Source organism: Oncorhynchus mykiss, chromosome 20 (assembly GCF_057628025.1).
Source record: "Oncorhynchus mykiss isolate SJ-2025 chromosome 20, ASM5762802v1, whole genome shotgun sequence".
Taxonomy (NCBI): domain Eukaryota; kingdom Metazoa; phylum Chordata; class Actinopteri; order Salmoniformes; family Salmonidae; genus Oncorhynchus; species Oncorhynchus mykiss.
Window position 1 is genome coordinate 2,136,681 of NC_143041.1, and position 24,828 is coordinate 2,161,508.

Sequence of the window (24,828 nt, forward strand, 5' to 3'; positions counted from 1 at the left end):
ACATAGAATACACAGAGTATAGATTATAATACATATACTAGTAAATAAGCCAACAGTGGACCTACTTAATGGTGGAATAATGACCTTTTCTTCACCTCTATGATGATGACATTTAACCTTATGACCTCGTGACCCCTCTATAAAGGTCTCGCTCAGTCAGTGGGGCGTCCACCGGCCTTTCCTCCAGCCCTCTCAGCAGTCCCAGGGTAAGAGGCCTGTTGGCCAACACTTTTAACATCAACTCTGAAGTGATAAAGTATACAACGTTGACTCTGAACTGTCTTTTTCATATGTATGTCAGTGTATTGTTTTGCAATGCTCAAATATTCTGTTTTTATTGCTGATTGAAAATGCATTAACATTGCTTTAGCGTTCCTTCCCGAGATTGTCCATCTCACTCAAGCTTCTTGATCATTCAGAGCCATTTTACATGTAATAACACCACTCTTATCGGAATAATTCTTACTCATTGGGATTTTCTTTGCCATTTTTTTCTTTTTCTGCTTCTCTACACCTTCTACCATATCCACCAACTTGATAGATGCACATTTTGTAGCGCATCAAGTAGCATGTGTGGTTTGCAGAATTTAAAAAAATATGTTTAGGCCTTCCTCTAGTTGGTCATCATTGGAAGTCGTTGTTGGTTTAAGCTTTTTGTTCAATTTGAGAAGTTGTGTTCCACTAACTGTGAAAATGTCAACATACTGGTTAAATTGTTTCTGTTCTGGATCAGCAAAAGCAGAAACCCTGTTTTCCCACAGTCATAGCATCACTACTGAAAGAGGACGTTCACAGAACAGAGTCATAATGTATTGCTTATGCCATTTTGTAGTGTTTGTCTTCCATACTGTTTCTGACATGGAGGGATTTTTGTGTACTGGGGTATCTAATATGTTATCTTAAAAGATTTTTTTAAAAGTGAGGTTGGAATATAAATGGTTGAATTCGCAGTCAGAACTAATGATTTTTCAATTAGTTATACAAGTAGCTCACACTGTCAGTGCAGTTTCTTCACCATCATACAAGAAGCACTGTTTTGTCATAACCCATAACACTCATTTCCATCCCTTTTCAATTTTCCATTCCTCTCTTCTTTTTCAATCCTCCACCCCTCCCCTAGTCCTATCAGAGCCCCGTCTTCACGTTTAGCCAATCAGACGTCACCTCCGCCACCCCTCACACTAAGGACCCATCCAAAGCAGGAAGGGCTACCACTTCTCGGCCGGCCCGAGCTCTCGACAAACCCAAAGCGTCGCAGAACCCTAAAACCCAGACCCTGCCCACCCCCACCAAGGGCGGCCGGCCCCACCTCCAACCCATCATGTCCATCCCCATCCACAACTCACCCTCCTGCTCACACTCGCCCCTCCTCTCGCCCATCCCCCGCTTCTTCTTCCCCTCTCCCTCCATGCTCAAGTCGGTCACTAAGAGCTTTTACCCCAACTCTGCCCACTCTGTGTCACAGGTTACTCCTCTGCCAACCCCCATGGGCACCCCCGTCCACCACCCCTCCTCCACCCCTCCCTCTAACTCCTCCTCCTCGTCCTCCTCCTTGCGGGTGGAGGGAGGCGGAGGGGTGGGCTCCCTGTCCCTGACTCCTCCCTCCAGCCCCGGAGGGGGCGGCATGGCAGCTAGCAGCTCCGCCCACTGGAGGACCCGGCTCAACTCATTCAAGAACAACCTGCTGGGCTCGCCCCGCTTCCACCGCCGCAAGATGCAGGGTGAGAGGTCACAAGGTTTCTTTAGGTGTTTCCCCTAAAGGAAGTTGCAGTTAGGGCTGTTGCGGTGACAGCATTACCGGCACACCGGCAGTCATGAGTCATGGCCGCAGTAAAATTCTACGTCACGGTAAATCTCCTCTTATGCACTCTGGACATGCATTAGTAATACCCAACTCGCTAATAATCATCAGGTCGCTAATGGACTGGTACTTATCCCTCTAACCAATCTGACATCAATACAAAAGCAATCGAAAATAACAAACACTTATCATAAAACAGTATGTGCTTTTAAAACTCACTTACCTCACTGTTTTTGATCAATTTGAAGATAGAAGTTCAACAAATTGAAATGGTCGCTGTGGATGTTGTTTCAAAGCCTAACACAACGAAATGGACAGTGCTTTCTAAGGTTATGATGAATTCAAAACACCCTAATGCATATTAGAGCTTATGCATAAGCATAGGCCTATAGAGCCCAAGAGCCCAAGCCCGAAAAAACCACCCCCGAACTAAAATAATGATTGTGCAGTTATACAATACATAGCCTACCTCATATTACACATGGCAGAAAAAGATAGTGTCCTTGGTACATCATTGGTACAGTGCCTTGCAAAAGTATTCATCCCCTTTGGTTTTTATTTTATTTTGTTGCATTACAACCTGTAATTTAAATATATTTTTATTTGTATTTCATGTGATGGACATACTTACAATAGTCCAAATTGTTGAAGGGAAATTTTTTAAATAACTTGTTTAAAAAAATAAAAAAAATAAACAGAACAGGGGTGCGTGCATATTGTTGAAGTTGGAAGTTTGCATACACATAGGTTGGTGTCATTAAAACTCGTTTTTCAACCACTCCACCAATTTCTTGTTAACAAACTATACTTTGGCAAGTCGGTTAGGACATCTACTTTGTGCATGACACAAGTCATTTTTCCAACAGTTGTTTACAGACAGATTATTTCACTTATAATTCACGGTATCACAATTCCAGTGGGTCAGAAGTTTACATACACTGAATCATAAAACACGGGACGAGATGTTAAAAACTGTCCATTGTGCCAATAGATGGAATGCACTCGCATGAGATTTGCCGTGATGTTGACAGAGTGGCATGGGAGGTTTATTTCTTAGACTGGGTTAAGATGTCAATTTTGGGACACATCCTCAGTAGTGTGCCTTCGAATCAGTGGGTGTTTCGGCCTTTAATCACTAAACACACTCATCAAAGGTGGCCAGCTAAAGGGTGATCAAGCCTTAGCTTGTGTCCCATGCCCAATTAAGATGTCCCACGGGACTATGCAAGGCAGGGGCGTCCTCTTCCCTGAGCCAGTCCGACAGCTGACCGCATACCTCATATGCCCTCCTCAAGTTGGAGGGATCTGAATTGGGTTCTCAGGTGGGGGTGGGGGGTCATGAAGTTATAGCCCAGCAAGGGTCCTTCCGTTTAATCCAGATCCACTGGCTGCCTCTTTCAGCTGCTTGAGAAACTGCTCTGACGGTCTGCCGCAGAGCCTGTCCATGGATTCCAAGTTCTTTCAGCAACCTGATGGTGGAAGAAGCCACGAATCCTCTGCATCCCACTTCAACTGGCCAGACTTTTGCATTCCAGCCACGCTGAGTTGCGTCTGCTGCCAACTCTGTGTAACGCAGTTTCTTACGCTCGTAGGCCTCTTCAACAGAGTTTTCCCACGGGACTGTGAGCTCTATGATGTACACAGCCTTTCGTGAAGGGGACCAGAGTACCATGTCTGGCCTAAGGTTGGTAGAAGCAATCTCAGGTGGAAAAATTAGTTGCTGGCCAATATCGACAAGCATCTTCCAGTCCCGGGCCATGGCTAGGTGTCCAGTTTCTGGCTTTGTAGGAGGATACTTGGGCCTTTTCTGTCCCTCCCGGATGAATGTTGTTGTTTTGACGGGATTGCTTGTTTTTGGAGGTAATGAATTGGTTGCACTCCTCTTGGTCTCAAGTGCTGCAGCCAGGCTCTTGAGGACCTGATTGTGCCTCCAGGTGTAGCGGCCTTGTGAGAGGCTGGTCTTGCAACCTGTCATTATATGCCTGAGAGTCGCTGGAGCTGGGCAGAGGGGGCAGGTCGAGTCCTCGCCATACCATTGATGTAGATTTTTTGGTGATGGAAGCACATCATAAACAGCTCTTATGATGAAGCTGATGTTGCTTGCCTCCATTTGCCAAAGCTCACTCCAGTTGATCTTTCTCCTCTCCAGGCCTTCCCACCGCGTCCATTGCCCTTGTTTAGCAAGAGAGACAGCCTTTGCACTTCTTGCAGTCTCCTCCTGTCTGCGCACCTCCTCGACCACCAGCTTCCTGCGTTCAGATGTTGTTGCCTTATGGAACGTTGGTTTGCTTGCTGCCAGGCCAAAGCCTCCTCTTCCATGCTGGATATTCCCCACAATGTCTTGGTGTCTCAGGGCTGATGTTGCTTGCTGCACAGCCTTGGATGATGTCCATTTCCGTCCAGTTTGTAGGGGAGGTGCAGCCTTGCTAATGGTCTGGTCTTTAGAGTCCTTCAATGTCATCTGAAGTCTTACTTTAGAGCACTTGTACTCCTCCGTTAGACTTGTAAGAGGTAGTTCAAGGATCCCTTTGCCATAGAGGCCGATGTTACTCAAGCATCGTGGGACACCCAGCCATTTCTTCACGTATGAGGTAATGGTTCGCTCCATCTTCTCCACTGTTGTTATTGGGACCTCATAGACGGTGAGTGGCCACATTACCCGGGGGAGAAGTCCAAACTGTAGGCACCAAAGCTTGAGCCTCCCAGGCAGTAGGGTCTTGTTGATGTTCTCAAGACCATCGGCGATGTCCTGCCTTACTTGCTGCACTTGATCTTTATCCCGGAGGCTTTCGTTGTACCATCTACCCAGGCTCTTGATGGGTTGCTCAGACACCGTTGGTATCGGGTCATCTCCAATGCAGAACCTCACATCTTTAAGCTGCCCCTTGACTATGGAAATGCTTCGAGATTTGCTTGGCTTGATTTTCATCCGGGCCCACTTGATGTTATCCTGCAGTTTTGCAAGTAGCCGCCTGGTGCATGCTGCAGTGGTGGTCAGTGTAGTCATGTCATCCATGTATGCTCGGATAGGTGGGAGACGGAGCCCCTCCTTAGTTCTCTCACCGCCGACCACCCATCTCGATGCCCTGATGATGACTTCCATGGCCATAGTGAAGGCCAGAGGAGAAATTGTACAGCCTGCCATTATGCCTACTTCCAAGCGCTGCCATGTTGTTGTGAAGTCAGGTGTTGTGAAACACAATTGCAGGTCTTGGAAATAGGCCTTTACCAGTGTAGTGATGGGTTCTGGTACGTGGAAAAAGTTGAAGGATTCCCAGAGTAGTTCATGGGGAACTGAGCCAAAGGCATTGGCCAGGTCGAGGAAGATGACATAGAGGTCTCTCTTGTCCTTCTTAGCTGTTTGGATCTGGTGCCAAATCATACTAGTATGTTCCAGGCAACCAGAGAAACCAGGAATGCCTGCTTTCTGTACAGATGTATCAATGTACTTGTTCCTTTCCAGATAAGTGGACAGCCTCTGTGCTATTATACTGAAAAAGATCTTCCCTTCAACGTTGAGAAGGGAGATTGGTCGGAATTGACTGATGTCTGTCGCATCCTTCTCTTTCGGGATTAGCACACCACCAGCCCTTCGCCATGCCTTTGGTATTATTTCCTTCTGCCACACTATCCTCATGAGCCTCCAAAGAAAGCGTAGAACATCCGGGGCGTTCTTGTAGAGCTTGTATGGTACTCCATTAGGCCCAGGAGCCGAGGCCGCTCTTGCTCTTCGGACAACGTTCTCTACTTCCCTCCATTTTGGAGGGTCAGTGTCCAGATTGAATTCTGGTGGTTGAATAGGTGGGATGTCATGTGGGATGATTATCTGCTCATGCCTTTTCATGTCCTGGTGGACCTTTTCCAGATGTTCTTCCAGTTCAGGCTTTGGAGTTTTTAGGATTCCGCACTTTTCCTTTGCGAAGAGATCTTTGACAAACTTAAAGGGGTTTTTATAGAACTGTGTTCTTGAGTGTTCCTTCTTCCTACGACGTTTCCTTACGTTTTCCGCTCTTCGCAAGGTTGCCAGCCAGCCTAAATTGACTGTGCCTTTAAACAGCTTGGGAAATTCCAGAAAATTATATCATGGCTTCAGAAGCTTCTGATAGGCTAATCATTTGAGTCAATTGGTGTACCTGTGGATGTATTTCAAGGCTTACCTTCAAACTCAGTGGCTCTTTGCTTGACATCATGGGAAATTCAAAATAAATCAGCCAAGACGGTAGACCTCCACAAGTCTGGTTCATCCTTGGGAGCAATTTCCAAACGCCTGCTACCATGTTCATCTGTACAAACAATGTCATACCGCTCAGGAAGGGGAAGTGTTCTGTCTCCTAGAGATGAACGTACTTTGGTGCGAAAAGTGCAAATCAATCCCAGAACAACAGCAAAGGACCTTGTGAAGATGCTGGAGGAAACAGGTACAAAAGTATCTATATCCACAGTAAAACGAGTCCTATATTGACATAGCCTGAAAGGCCGCTCAGCAAGGAGGAAGACACTGCTCCAAAACTGCCATAAAAAAAATCTGAATGCGGTTTGCAAATGCACATGTGAACAAAGATCATACTTTTTGGAGAAATGTCCTCTGGTCTGATGAAACAAAAATAGAACTGTTTGGCCATAATGACCATTGTTATGTTTGGAGGGAAAAGGGGGAGGCTATCAAGCCAAAGAACACCATCCCAACCGTGAAGGACGGGGTTGGTAGCATCATGTTGTGGGGGTGCTTTGCTGTAGGAGGGACTGGTGCACTTCACAAAATAGGATGAAAATAAGGTGGATATATTGAAGCAATATTTCAAGACATCAGTCAGGAAGTTAAAGCATGGTTGCAAATGGGTCTTCCAAATGGACAATGACCCCAAGCATACTTCCAAAGTTGTGGTAAAATGGCTTAAGGACAACAAAGTCAAGTTATTGGAGTGGCCAACACAAAGCCCTGACCTCAATCCTATAGAAAATTTGTAGGCAGACCTGAAAAAGCATGTGCGAGCAAGGAAGCCTACAAATCTGACTCAGTTACACCAGCTCTGTCAGGAGGAATGGGCCAAAATTCACCCAACTTTATTGAGGGAAGGTTGTGGAAGGCTACCCAAAACGTTTGACCCAAGTTAAACAATTTAAAGGCAACGCTACCAAATACAAATTGAGTGTTTGTAAACTTCTAACCTACTGGGAATGTGATGAAAGAAAGAAAAGCAGAAATACTTAGTTTTTTGTGAGCTCAACACGCCAATCATTCACGAGAGAAATTGGGCGCGTTCCACAGCTAAGGCAAAGCAACACAAAAACGAATGGTTGTGTGCAACGTTATCGACTGTGTCATCGACAGACAAATTGTTATAACATATGATGTGATTAGCTGATACGTAAAATACCTATCTAGGCGTTGTAAGATCTGTCAGGCATCAGCAACATATCATCATGGAAATGCCCCAATTAAGTCAAGAACGATGTGGGACACTGGGCTGAAGGCAGTTGTAGTTTTCATTATTCAACCTAGTTCAGCGCAGAAAAATGGCAATTAATTACAGTGACCCTAATCCGCTGCGCCTGTTCTTCCCTGCTTGGACAGAGACAGCCTACACAGAACACATGACAGAGGTGTGTATACAATACAACAACAAAGAGGGATGGAGAGTTTGTGAGGTAGCACTACTCGATTGATAGTTCTAGTAGTTGGTAATTAGCATTCTTGAATGTATATGCCTATGTACTTTGAAGACCAAGTAAAATGATTTTGAAGACATCTCTGCAGAATACTTAGGCTTCTAGCCAGCTAGCTACTGGCCTAGCTAAATAGGAGGACAAAGACAGTACAGTATGGGGAGCACAGAGATAAAGTTAGATGGTTGCCTGGCTGAATGGCTGCCATTGTCTACCCATTTTGGACCTGACAATTAATGTTGTCATTGTTTTGGCAATTGAAGGTTCACTATTTGGAGCTTTGGAATTTCCATTAAAAAGCTCTAAAATCATTTCATAATGTATTTCATGTTTTAAAAAATTATTGAATGTGATGATTTTTAATAGCCAAACAGAAACCTAACCAACCGCAAAAAGCACTAATCGCTCAGCACTAATAGCAATAGTTAATTAACATTTAATAAAATTGAAATTGAGCAAATTAGCATACATTACTAAATGCACGTCCTGTAAACCCCATAGATCAACTATTGACCTGTTTTTTTCAGTGCCCACATCAGAGGATATGTCCAGGCTGACCCCTGAGTCCAGCCCTGAGTAAGTCACAGACACACACTTATGAACATGCCTCTTAGATGCCCTAGGCCAAGGACTGACTAATTTTACCTCGCTATAACTATGAGTTTGTGTGTCCATTTCTATCCGTGTGTGTGTGTGTGTGTCTCTCTCTCTCTCTCTCTCTCTCGCTCTCGCTCTCGCTCTCTCGCTCTCTCTCTCTGTGTATGTGTCTGTGTCTGTGTCTGTGTGTGTCATGCTCCATCAGGCTGGCTAAGAAGTCATGGTTTGGGAACTTCGTCAGCCTGGAGAAGGAGGAGCAGATCTTTGTGGTGATCAGAGACAAGCCGCTGAGCTCTGTGAAAGCAGACATCGTCCACGCCTTCCTCTCTGTAAGTATCTGGTTCCGCTTTGAACATCTTAATTTAGTCATGTTTTTTATTGAATTTTTAGTGAACCTTTATTTAACTATGCAAGTCAGTTAACCTCTCTTATTTTCACATCCGGATGAGAAGTGTGTCCAAAGTAAACGGCCTGTTACTCAGGCACAGAAGCTAGGATATGCATATAATTGGTCGATTTGGATAGAGAACACTCTAAGAACACTAGTTTCTTAAACTGTTAAAATAATGTCTGAGTATAACAGAACTGATATGGCAGGCGAAACCCCGAGGACAAACCATCCCAAAAAAAGAAAAATTCAGCCTACCGCTATTTTCAATGGCTGTCACTTTTATTATAAGGCGAAGTCCTCCCAGATTGCAGTTCCTAGGGCTTCCACTAGATGTCAACAGTCTTTAGAAAGAGTTTCAGGCTGGTTTTTGGAAAAATTTGCCAGAAATTGTAGTTTTTCTTGGTGGCTCTCATTTTGGCTGTAGTGTTTCCAAGCTCGTGAATGAGAGCGCGTTCTTTGGTATTTTTCTCCAGTAAAGAAAATACTGATTCTCCGTCTTAGATTTGATTGTTTATTTACGTATTAGGGTACCTAAGGTTTGATTATAAACATTGTTTGACTTGTTTGAAAAAGTTTATTAGTAACGTGTGGGATTCATTTTGTAATGCATTTTGATGAAGGGAAGCTGGGTGGATTATTGACTGAAGCGCGCCAGCTAAACTGATTTTTTATTGATATAAAGAAGGACATTGTCGTGCAAAAGGACCATTTGTGATGTAACTGGGACCTTTTGGAGTGCCAACAGAGAATATCATCAAAGGTAAAGCATTTATTATATCGCTATTTCTGATAGTGTCGCACCTGCCTGGTTGAAATATGTTTTTCATGGTTTTGCATGCGGGCGCTGTCCTCGGAAAATCGCATGGTGTGCTTTCGCCGTACGGCCTTTTTGAAATCTGATAGAATGGCTGGATTAACAAGAAGTTAGGATTTATTTTGACGTATTACACTTGTGATTTTATGAAAGTTAAATATTTATAATTCTGTAGTTTGAATTTCGCGCTCTGCAATTTCACCGAATGTTGGCCAGGTGGGACGCTACCGTCCCACCTGCCCATAAGAAGTTAAACACTCAGATTCCTCATCTGGTATCTTCTCTGCACCTGGGTTCAATCTCACCACGTCATAGCAAGCTTCTTACCTCAAAATGGACCCAGCAGATCTCACCCAGATCCAGAATGCTATAACCCAACAAGGAGCATTGCTGGGGCGGCAGGAAGAACAACTCTCCCAAATATCAGAGACCCTCTGGGCACTTACCAATTCCCTCCAACCACGGCCCAACCCCAACCCAGGAGGAGCCAATGCCCAAGTCTCATCACCCAGTTCTACAGGCGTCGCCGTAGTTTATCCAGGGAACCTGCACCGGGAACCCAAGATCCCAGCCCCCGAGTGGTATGACGGGCTCCCTGGAGGATGCAAGGGGTCAGTCCTCCTCGTTCCACACAGGTCGGGCCATGATCACCTACATCATCTCTCTACTCTCGGGCAAGGCCCTGGGGTGGGTAACTCCATCAAGGATGAACTGGTTGCTCGGGAACTGGGCGAGGACCTCGATTCCCTGATAACACTGGCCATCAGGATTGACAACCGCATCTGAGAATGTGTAAGACAGTGCCTTTTTGAAACCGCATCCCAGTTTGCGGAGCACCACAAGCCCCCGAGCCCAGCATCGAGGAGCCCAGGCAGCTGGGATGCACTCGTCTCAGCCCACAGGAATGTGCCAGGCACCTGCGCGGGGTATGCTGCCTCTACTGCGGAGGCCTCGGCCATCTCCGTTCTACATGCCCAGAGTTGACGGGAAACACCGGGCTCTCCAGGCAAGAGGAGACCCTGACGAGCTGTGCAGTTACACCCCAGCTACCTGGTCACCGTCTGACACTACCCGCAACCCTCTATTGGGACAACCGTCAGCACCACATTCCATCCCTCTGCAGATTCAAGCCCTCTATGGATGCCCCATCGGCTCCGGCCAGGTGGAATATCAGCCCATTCTACTGCAGTTTGGGGTGAACCACTCAGAGCCTCTTAGATTTCTTTTGAACACTGCTCCCGAGCACCCACTCACCTAGGGTATCCCTGGCTAGTGCTACATAACCCACTATTTTCCTGGTCTACGGGACACCTACTAGACTGAGGTATTAACTGTCAGACTAAATGCCTAAGACCCCCACCAAGAGCCTCACCGTGTTCCCCGGCCTCCATTGAAGACCAAGACTTTTACACTCTCCCTCCCGAGGACTTCGACCTCCTTCAGTAAGAGGCAATCTGCCACCCTCCCTCCTCATCATCCATACGACTGTGCCATAGAACTCCTACCTGGCTCCACCCCTCCCCTGGGCCGTCTCTACTCCCTCTCTGAAGCAGCAGTCATGGACAACTACATCCGGGAGTCGCTGGAGGCAGCTTTCATTCGCTCCTCTACATCCCCAGCTGGTGCAGGCCTCTTCTTTGCGGGAAAGAAGGATGGAGGTCTGTGTCCCTGCATAGATTACAGAGGGCTGAACAAAATTACGATTAAGAATTGTTACCCCTGATATCCGCCTTCTTGGAGTTGGCCCATGGGGCCCAATTCTTCAGCAAACTGAACTTAACGCTTACCACTATCTGGTGAGAATCAGGGAGGGAGAGGAATGGTGGTCACTATGACTATTTAGTCATGCCCTTATTATCGAACTCACCGGCAGTCTTTCAACCATTGGTCAATGACATTCTTAGCGATATGTTGAATTGGTTAATATTTGTTTACCTTGACGACATCCTCCAAAACTCTTCTGGAACACATACTGAACGTCTGCCAAGTCCTGAGACGCCTCCTGCAGAGCCAACTATTTGTCAAGATGGAGAAGTGTGAGTTCCACGTATCCCAACTTTCCTTCCTGGGTTACATTATCTCTACCGCAGGCATCCAAGTGGACCCCATAAAAGTTGAGGCGGTCACCGACCGGCCCCATGTCACCTCAGTCAAGCAGATCCAGCGGTTCCTCGGGTTTGCCAAATTTCAAAACCATTTATTATGCAAGTTTTGTGCGGTGGCAGCACCTCTTGCGGTCCTAACCCGCAAGTTCCAGTCTTGTTTATGCTGGACTCCCGAGGCTGAAAGGGCCTTCATGGAGCTCAAGGGACATTTCACCTCTGGATCAATCCTTGTTCATCCTGATCCTACTCGTCCCTTTGTGGTAGAGGTGGACGTCTCGGACATAGGATCAGGGGGGTCCTTTCACAGCGGAACGAGGAGGACAAGAAACTGCACCCATGTACCTTCCTCTCCAAGCGGTTCTTGCCAGCGGAACAACCGGGAGCAACTACGGGGGCACCTCATCCTTTCGTGATCTGGACGGACCATAAGAACTTGGTCTCCATTCAAGAATCCAAGAGGTTGAACGCCTGCCAGGCTAGGTGGACTCGATTTCACACTAGCCTATCGCCCGAAATTCAAGAATCAGAAAGCAGACGCCCTGTCCCGCCAACACGATGTCTCTAAACGAGGAGAGGGTCTCCGAGCCCATCATCCTCAGTTCCCGCATTGTGGCCCCTGTGATATGGAGTATTGAGACCACGGTCCGACAAGCCCAGTCCAGAGGACCTGACCCCAGTGGGGGACCCACTAACAGACTTTACGTTCCGCCATCAGCCCGTTCCCGAGTACTACAATGAGGACACTCCTCTAAATTAACTGGGCATCCAGGGGTTAAACGGACACTGTTTCTGTGGCGGAAATTCTGGTGGCTTAACCTGATTGAGGATGTGAGATCCTTTGTTGCAGCCTGTTCCACCTATGCCTAAAGCAAGTCCTCACAACAGCGATCGGCTGGGTTGCGCCAACCTATGCCCATCCCCTGCTCCATCCCAAGGGTTTACCACTATCCTGGTGGTCATTGATTGGTTCTCCAAGGCAGCCCATTTCATTGCCTTACTCAAGTTGCCCTCATTGAAGGAGACGCGGATCTCATGATTACATCTCATGATGTGTTTCGACTACAAGAGCGTCCGGGGGTGCCATCAGCCGAGGCGTTCATTCAATGATGTCGTCGCACCTGGATCAGAGCACGATCCTCCTTGCTCGGCTCCTCTGCCTGACACCAACACCAGGCAAACCGGCACTGAAGGCCTCTTCGGGCTCCTCTGACGGGTCAACGGGTGTGGCTGTCCACCTGTGATCTTCCCTTATAGGTGGACTGGCAGAAGCTTGCTCCACGCTACATAGAACCATTCAAGATACCGAGTCGCATCAACCTATTGTCCCCAGCTTCCCAGGTCTATGAAGGTCTGTCCATCCTTCCATGTCTCCCGTCTCAAGTTGTTAAGGACCAGTCCCTTCACTCCCCCCACACCTGCCCTTTCACCCTCTCGACTTGTTGATGGTCAGCCTGCCTAAACTGTCTGGCGTCTGTTGGAGGCTTGTGGGGTCCGAGGCATCGTGCACTACCTGGTGGACTCCGAGGGCTATGGCCCTGAGGAGCGGGCGTGGGTTCCTGCCCGGGACATCCTAGATCCGGGACTTGTTCGGGACTTCAACTAACTACGTGGGAGTCGTCATGGCTCTGCGGCTGGAGACGCTCCTAGAAGGGGGTGTACGGCATAGACCATCCTTGAGACATTAACGACACTCAGGTGTGTCCAATTTACTCATTATGATTTCCCTGTTAGAGGTGTGTTTTCTGTTGTCCTTTGCAGAAGCTTGAATTGTTTAGCGTGTGTATATGTTTGTTTCCTGAGTGAGTTTGAGGCTTAGTGTTTGTTGTTTTTTCCAGTGTACTGTGATCCTGCGGCTACTGTTTATCAGTAAAGTATTTGGTCTCTTCTCTGCAGCTGGGTCCAACCTCACCACGTCACACCGTCACACTGTCATTCATCTTCAGTCCTAGTAATATGTTTTTAAAGTGCTAGGAATTTTTCTTGTGAACCTTTATATTTTCATTGCAATCCGTTTTAATGACAAACATTTCTTGCTCTCTACTACCCCATCTCACACGGACTCTGTTTCTGTGTCTCCCCCTCACACAATCTTCCCCTTGGTCTCTTACTTTCTCTACCCGTCTCTCCTTTTCTTTCTTTCCATTACCCTACGCATCCTCTCTCTCCCCCTACCCCCCTCGTCAGATCCCCTCCCTCAGCCACAGCGTCATCTGCCAGACCAGCTTCAGGGCCGAGTACAAGACTTCCTGCGGCCCCTCCGTCTTCCAGAAGCCTGTTAAGTTCCAGGTGGACATTGCCTTCTCCGTGGGAGAGAGAGAGCGAGATAGGGAGAAAACCGAGAGGGAAGGCAAGAGAGAGACAGGCATCTACAGTGTGACATTCACCCTCATATCAGGCAAGTGGAACTTGGAATAGAAAGTATAACTGTTCATTCTAGTGCTGTTCGTTGGTGATTTTACAATATCTGGTTATATATGGTGGCTTGAATTGGTACAGTTCCACGAATTAATGAAAGAAAGTACGGCAGGTTTGTTATGGTGGAAGGGTGTGTGTGTGTGTTTGTGCACGCACGCACGCACGCGGTGCAGGTGTGTGTCTCATGTGCTGGTAAAAGCTTGCATCTTCTCAATGTCTTTGTGTGTGTGTGTGTTTTCGCAGGTCCTAGTCGCAGGTTCAAACGAGTGGTGGAGACCATTCAGGCCCAGCTTCACAGCTCCCATGATCAGCCCGTGGGGGTCTCTGGTGAGTCATACACATTCTCTTCTACTCACACACACCAACCTCCTCACATTCGGTTACACTTTCTAATAACTGAAATTAATAATCTATAATTTGCTTTATAAATTATTGTAATTGTTATAAATGTTTGTATATGTTTACAAATAATGAATTGCTAATTTATTAATAGTATGCACACTATGTATTGATAACGTATTCATTATTCATGAAAATGATTTATTATTATTTCCCCACATTCTTACACCACACTGGTTTCACCTTCATGAATGGAGTCACTTTCCTCCAGGTTTCCCATGCTTGTTCAATGAACCATAAACATTTAATGAACATGCACCTGTGGAACGGTCGTTAAGACACTTGTTGCGATACGAAACCTTCAGCCCCGCCCCTTGGCCGGCAGCGGGGTGCTAGAGGTGGTTTGCGTCCCGTTCCCTGGATTGGACAGGGCACTATAGATACTTCAGGTTATCTCGGTATAACCAGGACCGCTCGCGTAGCCCTGCCTCTCTTTCTATATCGAAGCGTTGTCCGCGTAGAGAGGTCTTTTGCCTTGTCACTCTCAACGGTCTAGCTCTAGCTGGGATGTGTGAACCCCACCTTTAACCTCTAGACTCTTTGCTTCACCACTAATTGGTCCTTGAGTTGTTATTAAGCACTAGTCCTACCAGTCTCTATATGATTTCCCTGTGGTTGAGTGTTTACCCTCTGTGATGTATCTAGTTTAAAGTGTGAAGTCCTTTAGTCAACTTAGTCTCACTACTCTGCCTGTCGGCTATGTATCGCTTGGAAAATAAAACTTAGATAGATCGATAAGACAATTAAATGAATCACTACTGGACAGACCTTCCTCCTTGTCTTTTTAATGGTAACTCATTCTGTCATAGAGCATTGATCCCCGTTTCCAGTGTCCCGGTAGCGGGGAGTGTCAGAGTTGTTATCTCCCGTGCCGTTAACTGTCTTTGAGAGAACCTTTTACTCGAGACAAAATGAGGCTACCGTTTATTTTTGAAAACACTCTGTTTTTTGTCTTTTACAATCAAACACACTTCAAAATACACAATTTGTTACTCGGTCACACACAGCGTTAATCAAAAACATGCAAATGCCTTAATGCTCTATAAAATGCCTGGTACAATGATAACACTTATCTCTACATTAAATGCTTAACATAGTTATTTAATTACCTTTGAGAGATGACGAGGAGACCCACGAGATCAGGAGCAGAGTTTCAATCGGTCAGAGTTCTTTTAAGAATTTAGGTCGGTAGTGACTCCCCTCTACTGGCTGAGAGGTTGAATTGGAGTCGGTGCTTTACTAAATTGAGAGATTCAAGTTTGGAACGGATGAGAGAATCCGCTGGTGATTCCCTGCCCCACTGGAATATCGAAGAGTCTGTGCCACACAACTAGGGCGAGGTACTGAGCTCAATCGAGAGTTGCAGTTTCAAAGACTGGCTCTGGATATAATTTGCATCAGTATACAAGCACCAAGGCCACAGGCGAGAGAACAGCTGTTCAATAGTTAAACGGTATATCGGAGAGACCCTTTTCAGATCCAACAAGTTAGAATCTTTAAGTAATTTGAGTCAGGTGGCAATTACCCGAGTCAAATGGTTGTCTAAATTAATTCAGAATTCAAGAAGTCAGCGCCAAAGTAATGGCAAGTGTCTCTTTATATACCTTTTGATTCTCTGCACCCGATCCGCTGCTCCTCCCATTCCCTCAGAGCAGAGAGGGTGATGACATATCTTACAACAGGAAATACTTTTCTTACAGTGCATATATGGGCCTCTGGTTATGACAGAGCCTATTACACTAGCAACAATGAGGAAACACTTTTCTTACAGTGCATATATGGGCCTCTGGTTATGACAGTGCCCTTACTCTATCAGCATTGAGTCTATCAGCTGTTCCCATTCAGAGGTGTCACTTGAGGCAGAGAGTGATTCTTCCTGACACCAGTCAGGTTCAGTAGTGGGTTGGCTTGAGTCGTCTTCTGGTGGCTTTGCCCAAACCGGTATTTCAGTAGGCGAGGTCATCTCTGTCTCTACCCTTGGTGGGTAAGACAGAGGGAAGAGGACCAGGAGGTAGATCCATTTGGCGTTTTACTACACACTAACAGCTTACAGATGGTAGGCAATTAAGGTCACAGCTATGAAATCTTAGGACACTTAAGAGGCCTTTCTACTGACTCTGAAAAACACCAAAAGAAAGATGCCCAGGGTCCCTATAATTATTTATATTTTTTTAATAATTTGTAAAATACTGTAAAAACACCAGGAAATCAGCGCCAAATTATTTTAATTATAGAAATTTGTTCCCCAGTATTCTGACGCATAACAGAGAGAAATGTGATCGTATACAAATGTAAGCAAGGTTTGAAATTATTATGTTTTAGTCATGTTGGGTTTCTTGCGGTCAATTTGCAGTCTACAAATTATTTGTAATTATATTCCGGCATACCGACCATCCTCTCAATATTTTCTTTTGTCATGTGGCTGAATCTATTTGACCCCCTACTCTCTATTTCTCTATTTCTCTCTCTCTTTCTCTCTACAGACCCCTTCCCAGACGAGAAGAACAATCGGCCCCACGGGACCCCCACTCGCCAGAACTCCCGCCGCTCCGAGGGCGGAGGTGATCGGTGTGAGTGGGGCGAGAGAGACGATGGAGGAGGCATCGGAGGCAGTGGGGGGGTCCTACAACGCAGAGGCTCTGGGAAGGAGAGGACCCAGCTACTGTCCTCCAACGGAACACAGTCCCAACCCTGAGAGAGAGAGAGAGACCAGTCGGGTAGCAGGTGTCCAAACGCCATTGGGGGAAAAAAGCAGACAAATTGTCAAACAAAACCTCACACCCTCACAAGCCATGATATATCTCCCATTCTGCCCCGATAAGATGTCTCAACAAGTTGCTTTAAGCCTGAACACAAGATGTCGTTTTTTTCTGTGTTGAAATTTACATTCAATTCACTGAATCAAGCAGGGATCCAATCCAGAACAGTAATAAAACGTTTTTTTAAATGTCAAAAGGGATTCATGGATGAGCTGGATGAGCAACTTCAATATAGATGATAAGATCTGCTAGCGTACCATGGATGGTCCCGGAAATCGAACCCACTATCCTGGAGTTACAAACGCCATACTATACCAACTGAGCTACAGAGGACCAAACCAATAACTCAAGCCAAAAGATAAGAACGCTTTTTGTGACGGTCTGAACAATCTTGTGACGGTTCTCAAAAATACAGAACTCCCCCCTCCCCTTTCCCTTTACCGCTCAGCAGCAAAGGAAACCTGATGAATACCTTGATGTGCCCAACATTGTACATACATTTACTCAAAAGACAATGAAAGACGATGGAGACATGTAGAACCCTCTTGCTTATTATCACAGACCACCCATTCCAGAAGATAGAACCTGCTGCCAATTCAGTGAATGAGTTTGACAACACCTAAAGATCCTGCTTTAAAATTGAGAAATTATGTCCTTGAAAAAAATACATGTAAACTTTGTCTTCTGTTGTCAAGAAATACAAATTAAGCTAAGTTGAATGTGAAGAACGTTTTTTTATTTAGGTTTAGTTAAGATGATTTATATATTGATTTCAGGGATGTCGACACTCAGCGAAGATATAGGAGAGAAGAATGACATCGGGAAGAATTGACATCTTGGACATACAGTATCTGCTCCAGCATCTGAATGTGGGAATTTAAAAGGTCAGAACGAAGTTGCCATTGATGTGTTTTGGAATTTATTTTCTCTCAGAGTCAAATACAATGTAACCAAGATTAATTTGTTGGAAACCTTTTGCTCTGAAGAATTGATTTGATGAGAAATGTGAACATATATTTTAAAAGACGTGCAAACAGTTACATGGATTGGACCACTGTTTGTCCGTGACTAAATAAAAAGTGCATTCCTGACCTATGGATCGGACAGACTCCATTTGCTCTCTGAGCTCGTCTCATATTACCACAGTTCACATATTGAATCCAAATATAGATTTGAACATTTATTCATTGATGGACATTCTCAAAATGCTGACATATTACTCCTTGCTATCCAAGACTTAAACAAGGCTAACAAGTGAGTCCCGTCATCACCAATGAACCAAGTGATATATCCTCTGCACCCAAGTCCTCCTTACTATCACCACTCAACAAGCATGATGATCATGTATCACAACAGTATTAGGTGATAGAGACTAGACACATTACCAGTCTTCAATATGCAACAGATGCAGAATGTTTCCTTGTAATGTATTTATTTACTTGTTTTATTTACTGTATGTATTTATTAATATATTATTTATTTAGGAAATTCATATTGCACCAACAAATACTGTACCAGTAAAAGTTTGGACACACCTACTTATTCCAGGGAATAATAGTGAAGACATCAAAACTATGAAATAACACATGTAGTAAGCGAAAAAGTGTTAAACAAATCAAAATATATTTTAGATTTTAGACTCTTCAAAGTAGCCACTGGCTAAAATATATTTAGATTTGTTTAACACTTTTTTGCTTGCTACATGTGTTATTTCATAGTTTTGATGTCTTCACTATTATTCTACAATGTAAATATAAAGATAAACCCTTGATGAGTTGGCGTTTCCAAACTTTTGACTGGTACTGTATATCAGGATCTGCACTTTATATCTTTGATTTCTTTCTCTTTCCCATGACACCAATATTGTTTTAAGATCATGAACATTGAACTGTTACATTCCTTCCCACCTTTCTGTCTAAATGTTAGTTTCTATTGTATGAGTTAGTTATACACAGAGTATACCAAACATTAGGAACACCTTCCTAATATTGAGTTGCAACCCCCCTTTTTTCCCATGATAACAGCCTCAATTTGTCGGGGCATGGACTCTACAAGGTGTCGCAAGCATTCCACAGGGATGCTGGCCCATGTTGACTCCAATGCTTCCCACAGATGAGTCAAGTTGGCTAGATATCCTTTGGGTGGTGGACCATTCTTGATACACAGAGGAAACTGTTGACCGTGAAAAACCCAGCAGTGTTGCAGTTTTTGACACATACTGCTGCACCTGGCACCTACTACCATACCCCGTTCAAAGGCACTTAAATCTTTTGTCTTGAACATTCACCCTCTGAATGGCACACATACACAATCCATCTCTTAATTGTCGCATAAAAATCCTTCTTTAACCTGTCTCCTCCCCTTCATCTACACTGGATTTAACATGTGACAATAAGGGATCATAGCTTTCACCTGGATTAACCTGGTCAGTCTATGTCATGGAAGGTAAAAAAAAAATGTTTTGTATACTCAGTGTATATTTCATGCTCTGTTCAGGGTCGTATTCACTAGGAATGAAATGGAAGCAAACGAGCGTTTTGTGCACACCAATGAATACGACCCAGTTTTGATAATGGGAAAGTAGTCCATGTCTGAGTCGGGGGTTTATATATCAGATCTGTTGCACCACCTGTGACCAGGTTACAGGCAAAGAGATGAGAGGGACTCTCTTCAAGCATTCTGTATAAAGTGACTGAGCCAGCAATGAGCACAATTCTCTGGCAAGCTCAGCTGTCCACATTCATTGACCGACACTAGCAACCATCATCATACACCTTTCCTCAACAACATCAAAATGCTCATTCTGCTCCCATGTCTTTCTTTATCCTTTCCCCCCCTTTCCCCCTTTCCCCACCTGTCTGTCAGTCATCACCATTTATAGCAATCACAATGTGCAGATCACTTGATACCACTGTACAAGTTGGTGTCACTGTTGGTATTTACCCTTTGATTGCTCACTGTCATCTTCATCACCATGATCATCATATTCATCATCCTTAATCTAGCTAAGATTGTAAACTATTCTTAATTCCTAAGGGTCAGTAGAATAAGGTGTTTTAAAAACGAAATGTCTATCATAATTTCAATATCAAAGTGCACTATGATAACTATTGCCTGTGATAAAAAACAAAACAATTATGGTTGAATTGATGGTCAAAATAGAGACATCCACCTTATTGTTATGATTATAATAATAAACTCTCCAAATGGTGTGTCTGTACTTTGAGTTTCTTGTAGTTCTAAATTGAAAAGCATAAATAATTTACAAAACCCACATCATTGAACCATTGGAAAATGGGGCATTTTCCCTATTGAAGCCTGTCCTGAGGCTACAGTACAGTTGACAGCGAACCAATTGCATTTTAACGCACTGCATATATATCATCGCAGTCTACACAGCAGCCCAGAAGAAAAGGTACTTGGATGTGAGCAGAGAGGAGGGCATGATTGGAGAGGGTCTCAACGTCAGTAGAGTTGCCTGCTCGAATTTTCAGCTTCCTCATGGATTCCAGGTAGGCTAACGTCTTTAACATTACATATTTACTGTACATGATATGCACATGTTACACGTTTCACCTAAGCTGTGAAATTGTTAGAAAAGCCACTTGTATTATGTTGTTTGTAAAATGGGCAGGGCGATGTCTTCTCTTGGCGCTGTCAGGCAAAGCTCACAACTGCTAACGTTAGCCAACTAAACTGTGATTATTTTGGAGTCTATAAAAGGTTCAATGTCTCTCGACACAACGGCATTTTCCAGAACTAGCTAAACTGTTCACAGACGTGAGCTTACAACTCGCTCACCGGGCACTATTCTCGGGATTGTGCGGTGGTGTCAATTTTCCTTTTCCTTCACCATAGTTAGATGAAAAATATTTAAGGGAGGAACGGGTACAGCTGTGACACAGCTAACTAGTTCACAACCAAGTTAGCTGTATCCAAACAGTAACTATTTGTTAGCAAGCTAGCCACCACGCTAGCTAGCTTTTGTGGTTTTAAGTCAGCAAGAAAAGTTTTTTACTAGCTACTCCAAGCTATCTATCGGAAACGGTATCTGGCCATCACACCGAGTGGCTACAAAACCATCTCCCACCCCAAACGAAGAGACGGTCCCGGGACATATCTGCTCCTGTGGAAACAAGGTATCGGCCAAAGACACCCACTCAGTGTGCTCCGCTTGCCTTGGGCTGCAACATGCCCAGGAAGCCTTAGCCTCCCCTGGCTCCTGTCAACACTGTGCCCTCTTCACTGTGAAGAGTCACAGTCGCAGGCTAGCACGCAAAGCTAGCCTGAGTCAACAGGATGCTGACATGGGGGCCGATGTCACAGATGGCTCACCAGAGGCGATGGATATCCCCACAGGGAATCGTGGAGTGATGGCACTAGCTGGGGCAACCTGCCATTGGAGGACTCCAGCAACGATCTCGTAGCCTCCCTGCTGGGTTTCCTGATTGGAGACGATAACGACTCCACAGGGTTTTCCGACAGCCTCCTTTCGGAATCATCGGATAGAAACAAAGACTCGTTCATCCCCTCAGGCCATGCCACCAAGCCTCCTACCGGGGGAATCCGACACCAGACATGAAGGTGGGGCGGCCATCCTCACCAGTTCTCATGTGGACCTGCAGAACGTGTGCAAATGCGCTGCGAATAAACTGGTGATTCCCTAGCCCAATGCAGTAGCAGAGACCACCACGTCCTGCTACAAGGGGAAGAGGTTACTCAAAATCAAACGGGCAGCCAGGCAATTACTAACAGTCTTCCCAGAATGCATAGAGGAGGTTACCGTTACCTGTAGTACACCTTTCTCCTCCAAGAACCCTGTCCAAGGTGGGTCGGTGTTGGACTGTGTTGGCATGGCGGGGCTTGCCCACATGCCCCCCATCGAAACCTTTGTGGCTTCTCATCTACACCCCAGCCAGAAGTCCTCCATGACCTTGACTGGCCCCACCTTACCAACCAAGTATGAGCGCTTCCAGTCCTTTGTGACAGAGAAGGTATAAAAGTTGGTTGCCACAGCAGTGAGGGCTCTCATCTCCACCTCCATGCTCTTGGCATACCAAGCTGAGCTACAGGAGGAGCTATTGGTCACACCGAAGCCAGGTCTGTGGGATGAGATCTGTATTGCCACAGACCTCAACCTACATCTGCTTAAAGCAGCTGTCCAGGTCTCAGGAGAGGGCTCGATGGCTCAACTTATCCACGGTGTCTGATAGTGAGAAGCTGAAGATCCTGGATGCTCCAGTAGACCCTAAAAGCCTTTTCGGTCCCACCGTCGAGATGATGCAGAAACGGTGCGAGGAGAAAAATGGTCTGACCAGGAAAAGACAGCCCAGTGCCTCGTCGCACCTTCGTCCAGGCTGCAACAGGTTAAAGCCCCTCGACCTTTAACTTCTTGGTGACTGGGGGGCAGTACTGAGTAGCTTGGATGAATAAGGTGCCCAGAGTAAACTGCCTGCTACTCAGTCCCAGTTGCTAATATATGCATATTATTAGTCGATTTGGATAGAAAACACTCTGACGTTTCTAAAACGCGAAAACCTGAGAAAATATCCAACCAGGAAGTGGGTAATCTGAGGTTGGTCATTTTTCAACTCATTCCCTATTGAAGATACAGTGGAATATTGGTAATGTTCCTAGGGCTTTAACTTCCTAGGGCTTTAACTAGATGTCAACAGTCGTTAGAACCTAGTTTGATGCTTCTACTGTGAAGTGGGGCCGGGCCGAATGAGAGGGGAATGAGTCAGAGGTCTGGCAGAATGCTTTGAGCTCGTAGCTCGCATTCTATTGCTTTTCTACAGACAAAGGAATTCTCCAGATGGAACATTATTGAAGATTTATGTTAAAAACAACCTCAAGATTGATTATATACTTAGTTTGACATGTTTCTACCGACTGTAACGGAACATTTTGGACTTTTAGTCTGACCTTTCGGCTGGACTTGCATGCGCGTTTGGATTTGTTTCCCATCGCCCTAACAAAGGAAGGTATTTGGACATAAATTATGAACTTTATCGAACAAATCAAACATTTATTGTGGAACTGGGATTCCTGGGAGTGCATTCTGATGAAGATCATCAAAGGTAAGTGAATTTTTATAATGCTAGTTCTGACTAATGTTGATGACACAACATGGTGGATATCTCTTTGGCTGATTTGGTCTCTGAGCGCCGTACTCCGATTATTGCATGGTGTTCTTTTTCCGTTTTTAAAAAAATCTGACACAGCGGTTATATTAAGGAGAGGTTTATCTGAAGTTCCATGTATAATAGTTGTATCTTTTATCAATGTACAGTGCCTTGCGAAAGTATTTGGCCCCCTTGAACTTTGCGACCTTTTGCCACATTTCAGGCTTCAAACATAAAGATATAAAACTGTATTTTTTTGTGAAGAATCAACAACAAGTGGGACACAATCATGAAGTGGAACGACATTTATTGGATATTTCAAACTTTTTTAACAAATCAAAAACTGAAAAATTGGACGTGCAAAATTATTCAGCCCCCTTAAGTTAATACTTTGTAGCGCCACCTTTTGCTGCGATTACAGCTGTAAGTCGCTTGGGGTATGTCTCTATCAGTTTTGCACATCGAGAGACCGACATTTTTTCCCATTCCTCCTTGCAAAACAGCTCGAGCTCAGTGACGTCGGATGGAGAGCATTTGTGAACAGCAGTTTTCAGTTCTTTCCACAGATTCTCGATTGGATTCAGGTCTGGACTTTGACTTGGCCATTCTAACACCTGGATATGTTTATTTTTGAACCATTCCATTGTAGATTTTGCTTTATGTTTTGGATCATTGTCTTGTTGGAAGACAAATCTCAGTCCCAGTCTCAGGTCTTTTGCAGACTCCATCAGGTTTTCTTCCAGAATGGTCCAGTATTTGGCTCCATCCATCTTCCCATCAATTTTAACCATCTTCCCTGTCCCTGCTGAAGAAAAGCAGGCCCAAACAATGATGCTGCCACCACCATGTTTGACAGTGGGGATGGTGTGTTCAGGGTGATGAGCTGTGTTGCTTTTACGCCAAACATAACGTTTTGCATTGTTGCCAAAAAGTTCAATTTTGGTTTCATCTGACCAGAGCGCCTTCTTCCACATGTTTGGTGTGTCTCCCAGGTGGCTTGTGGCAAACTTTAAACAACACTTTTTATGGATATCTTTAAGAAATTGCTTTTTTCTTGCCACTCTTCCATAAAGGCCAGATTTGTGCAATATACGACTGATTGTTGTCCTATGGACAGTCTCCCACCTCAGCTGTAGATCTCTGAAGTTCATCCAGAGTGATCATGGGCCTCTTGGCTGCATCTCTGATCAGTCTTCTCCTTGTATGAGCTGAAAGTTTAGAGGGACGGCCAGGTCTTGGTAGATTTGCAGTGGTCTGATACTCCTTCCATTTCAATATTATCGCTTGCACAGTGCTCCTTGGGATGTTTAAAGCTTGGGAAATCTTTTTGTATCCAAATCCGGCTTTAAACTTCTTCACAACAGTATCTCGGACCTGCCTGGTGTGTTCCTTGTTCTTCATGATGCTCTCTGCGCTTTTAACGGACCTCTGAGACTATCACAGTGCAGGTGCATTTATACGGAGACTTGATTACACACAGGTGGATTGTATTTATCATCATTAGTCATTTAGGTCAACATTGGATCATTCAGAGATCCTCACTGAACTTCTGGAGAGAGTTTGCTGCACTGAAAGTAAAGGGGCTGAATAATTTTGCACGCCCAATTTTTCAGTTTTTGATTTGTTAAAAAAGTTTTCCTATCCAATAAATGTCGTTCCACTTCATAATTGTGTCCCACTTGTTGTTGATTCTTCACAAAAGATACAGTTTTATATCTTTATGTTTGAAGCCCTGCACTTTTACTGGCTGTTGGC

At 44.9% G+C, this 24,828-nt stretch overlaps 1 protein-coding gene across 2 annotated transcripts in view; it reads left to right on the forward strand.

Moving 5' to 3' along the window:
• The window catches only part of LOC110498791 (serine/threonine-protein kinase BRSK2-like), a 30,924-nt gene extending 12,881 nt beyond the window's left edge, over positions 1-18,043 (forward strand). For both annotated transcript variants that reach the window (XM_021575417.3, XM_090211990.1), the window contains exons 13-19: positions 146-206; positions 1,466-1,721; positions 7,996-8,044; positions 8,271-8,394; positions 13,560-13,770; positions 14,034-14,117; positions 16,673-18,043. In XM_021575417.3, the coding sequence (XP_021431092.3) occupies positions 146-206; positions 1,466-1,721; positions 7,996-8,044; positions 8,271-8,394; positions 13,560-13,770; positions 14,034-14,117; positions 16,673-16,884 (997 nt within the window). In that variant the 3' untranslated portion in view covers positions 16,885-18,043. The remainder of the gene's footprint in view (positions 1-145; positions 207-1,465; positions 1,722-7,995; positions 8,045-8,270; positions 8,395-13,559; positions 13,771-14,033; positions 14,118-16,672) is intronic.
• The last annotated feature ends 6,785 nt before the right edge of the window (positions 18,044-24,828 follow it).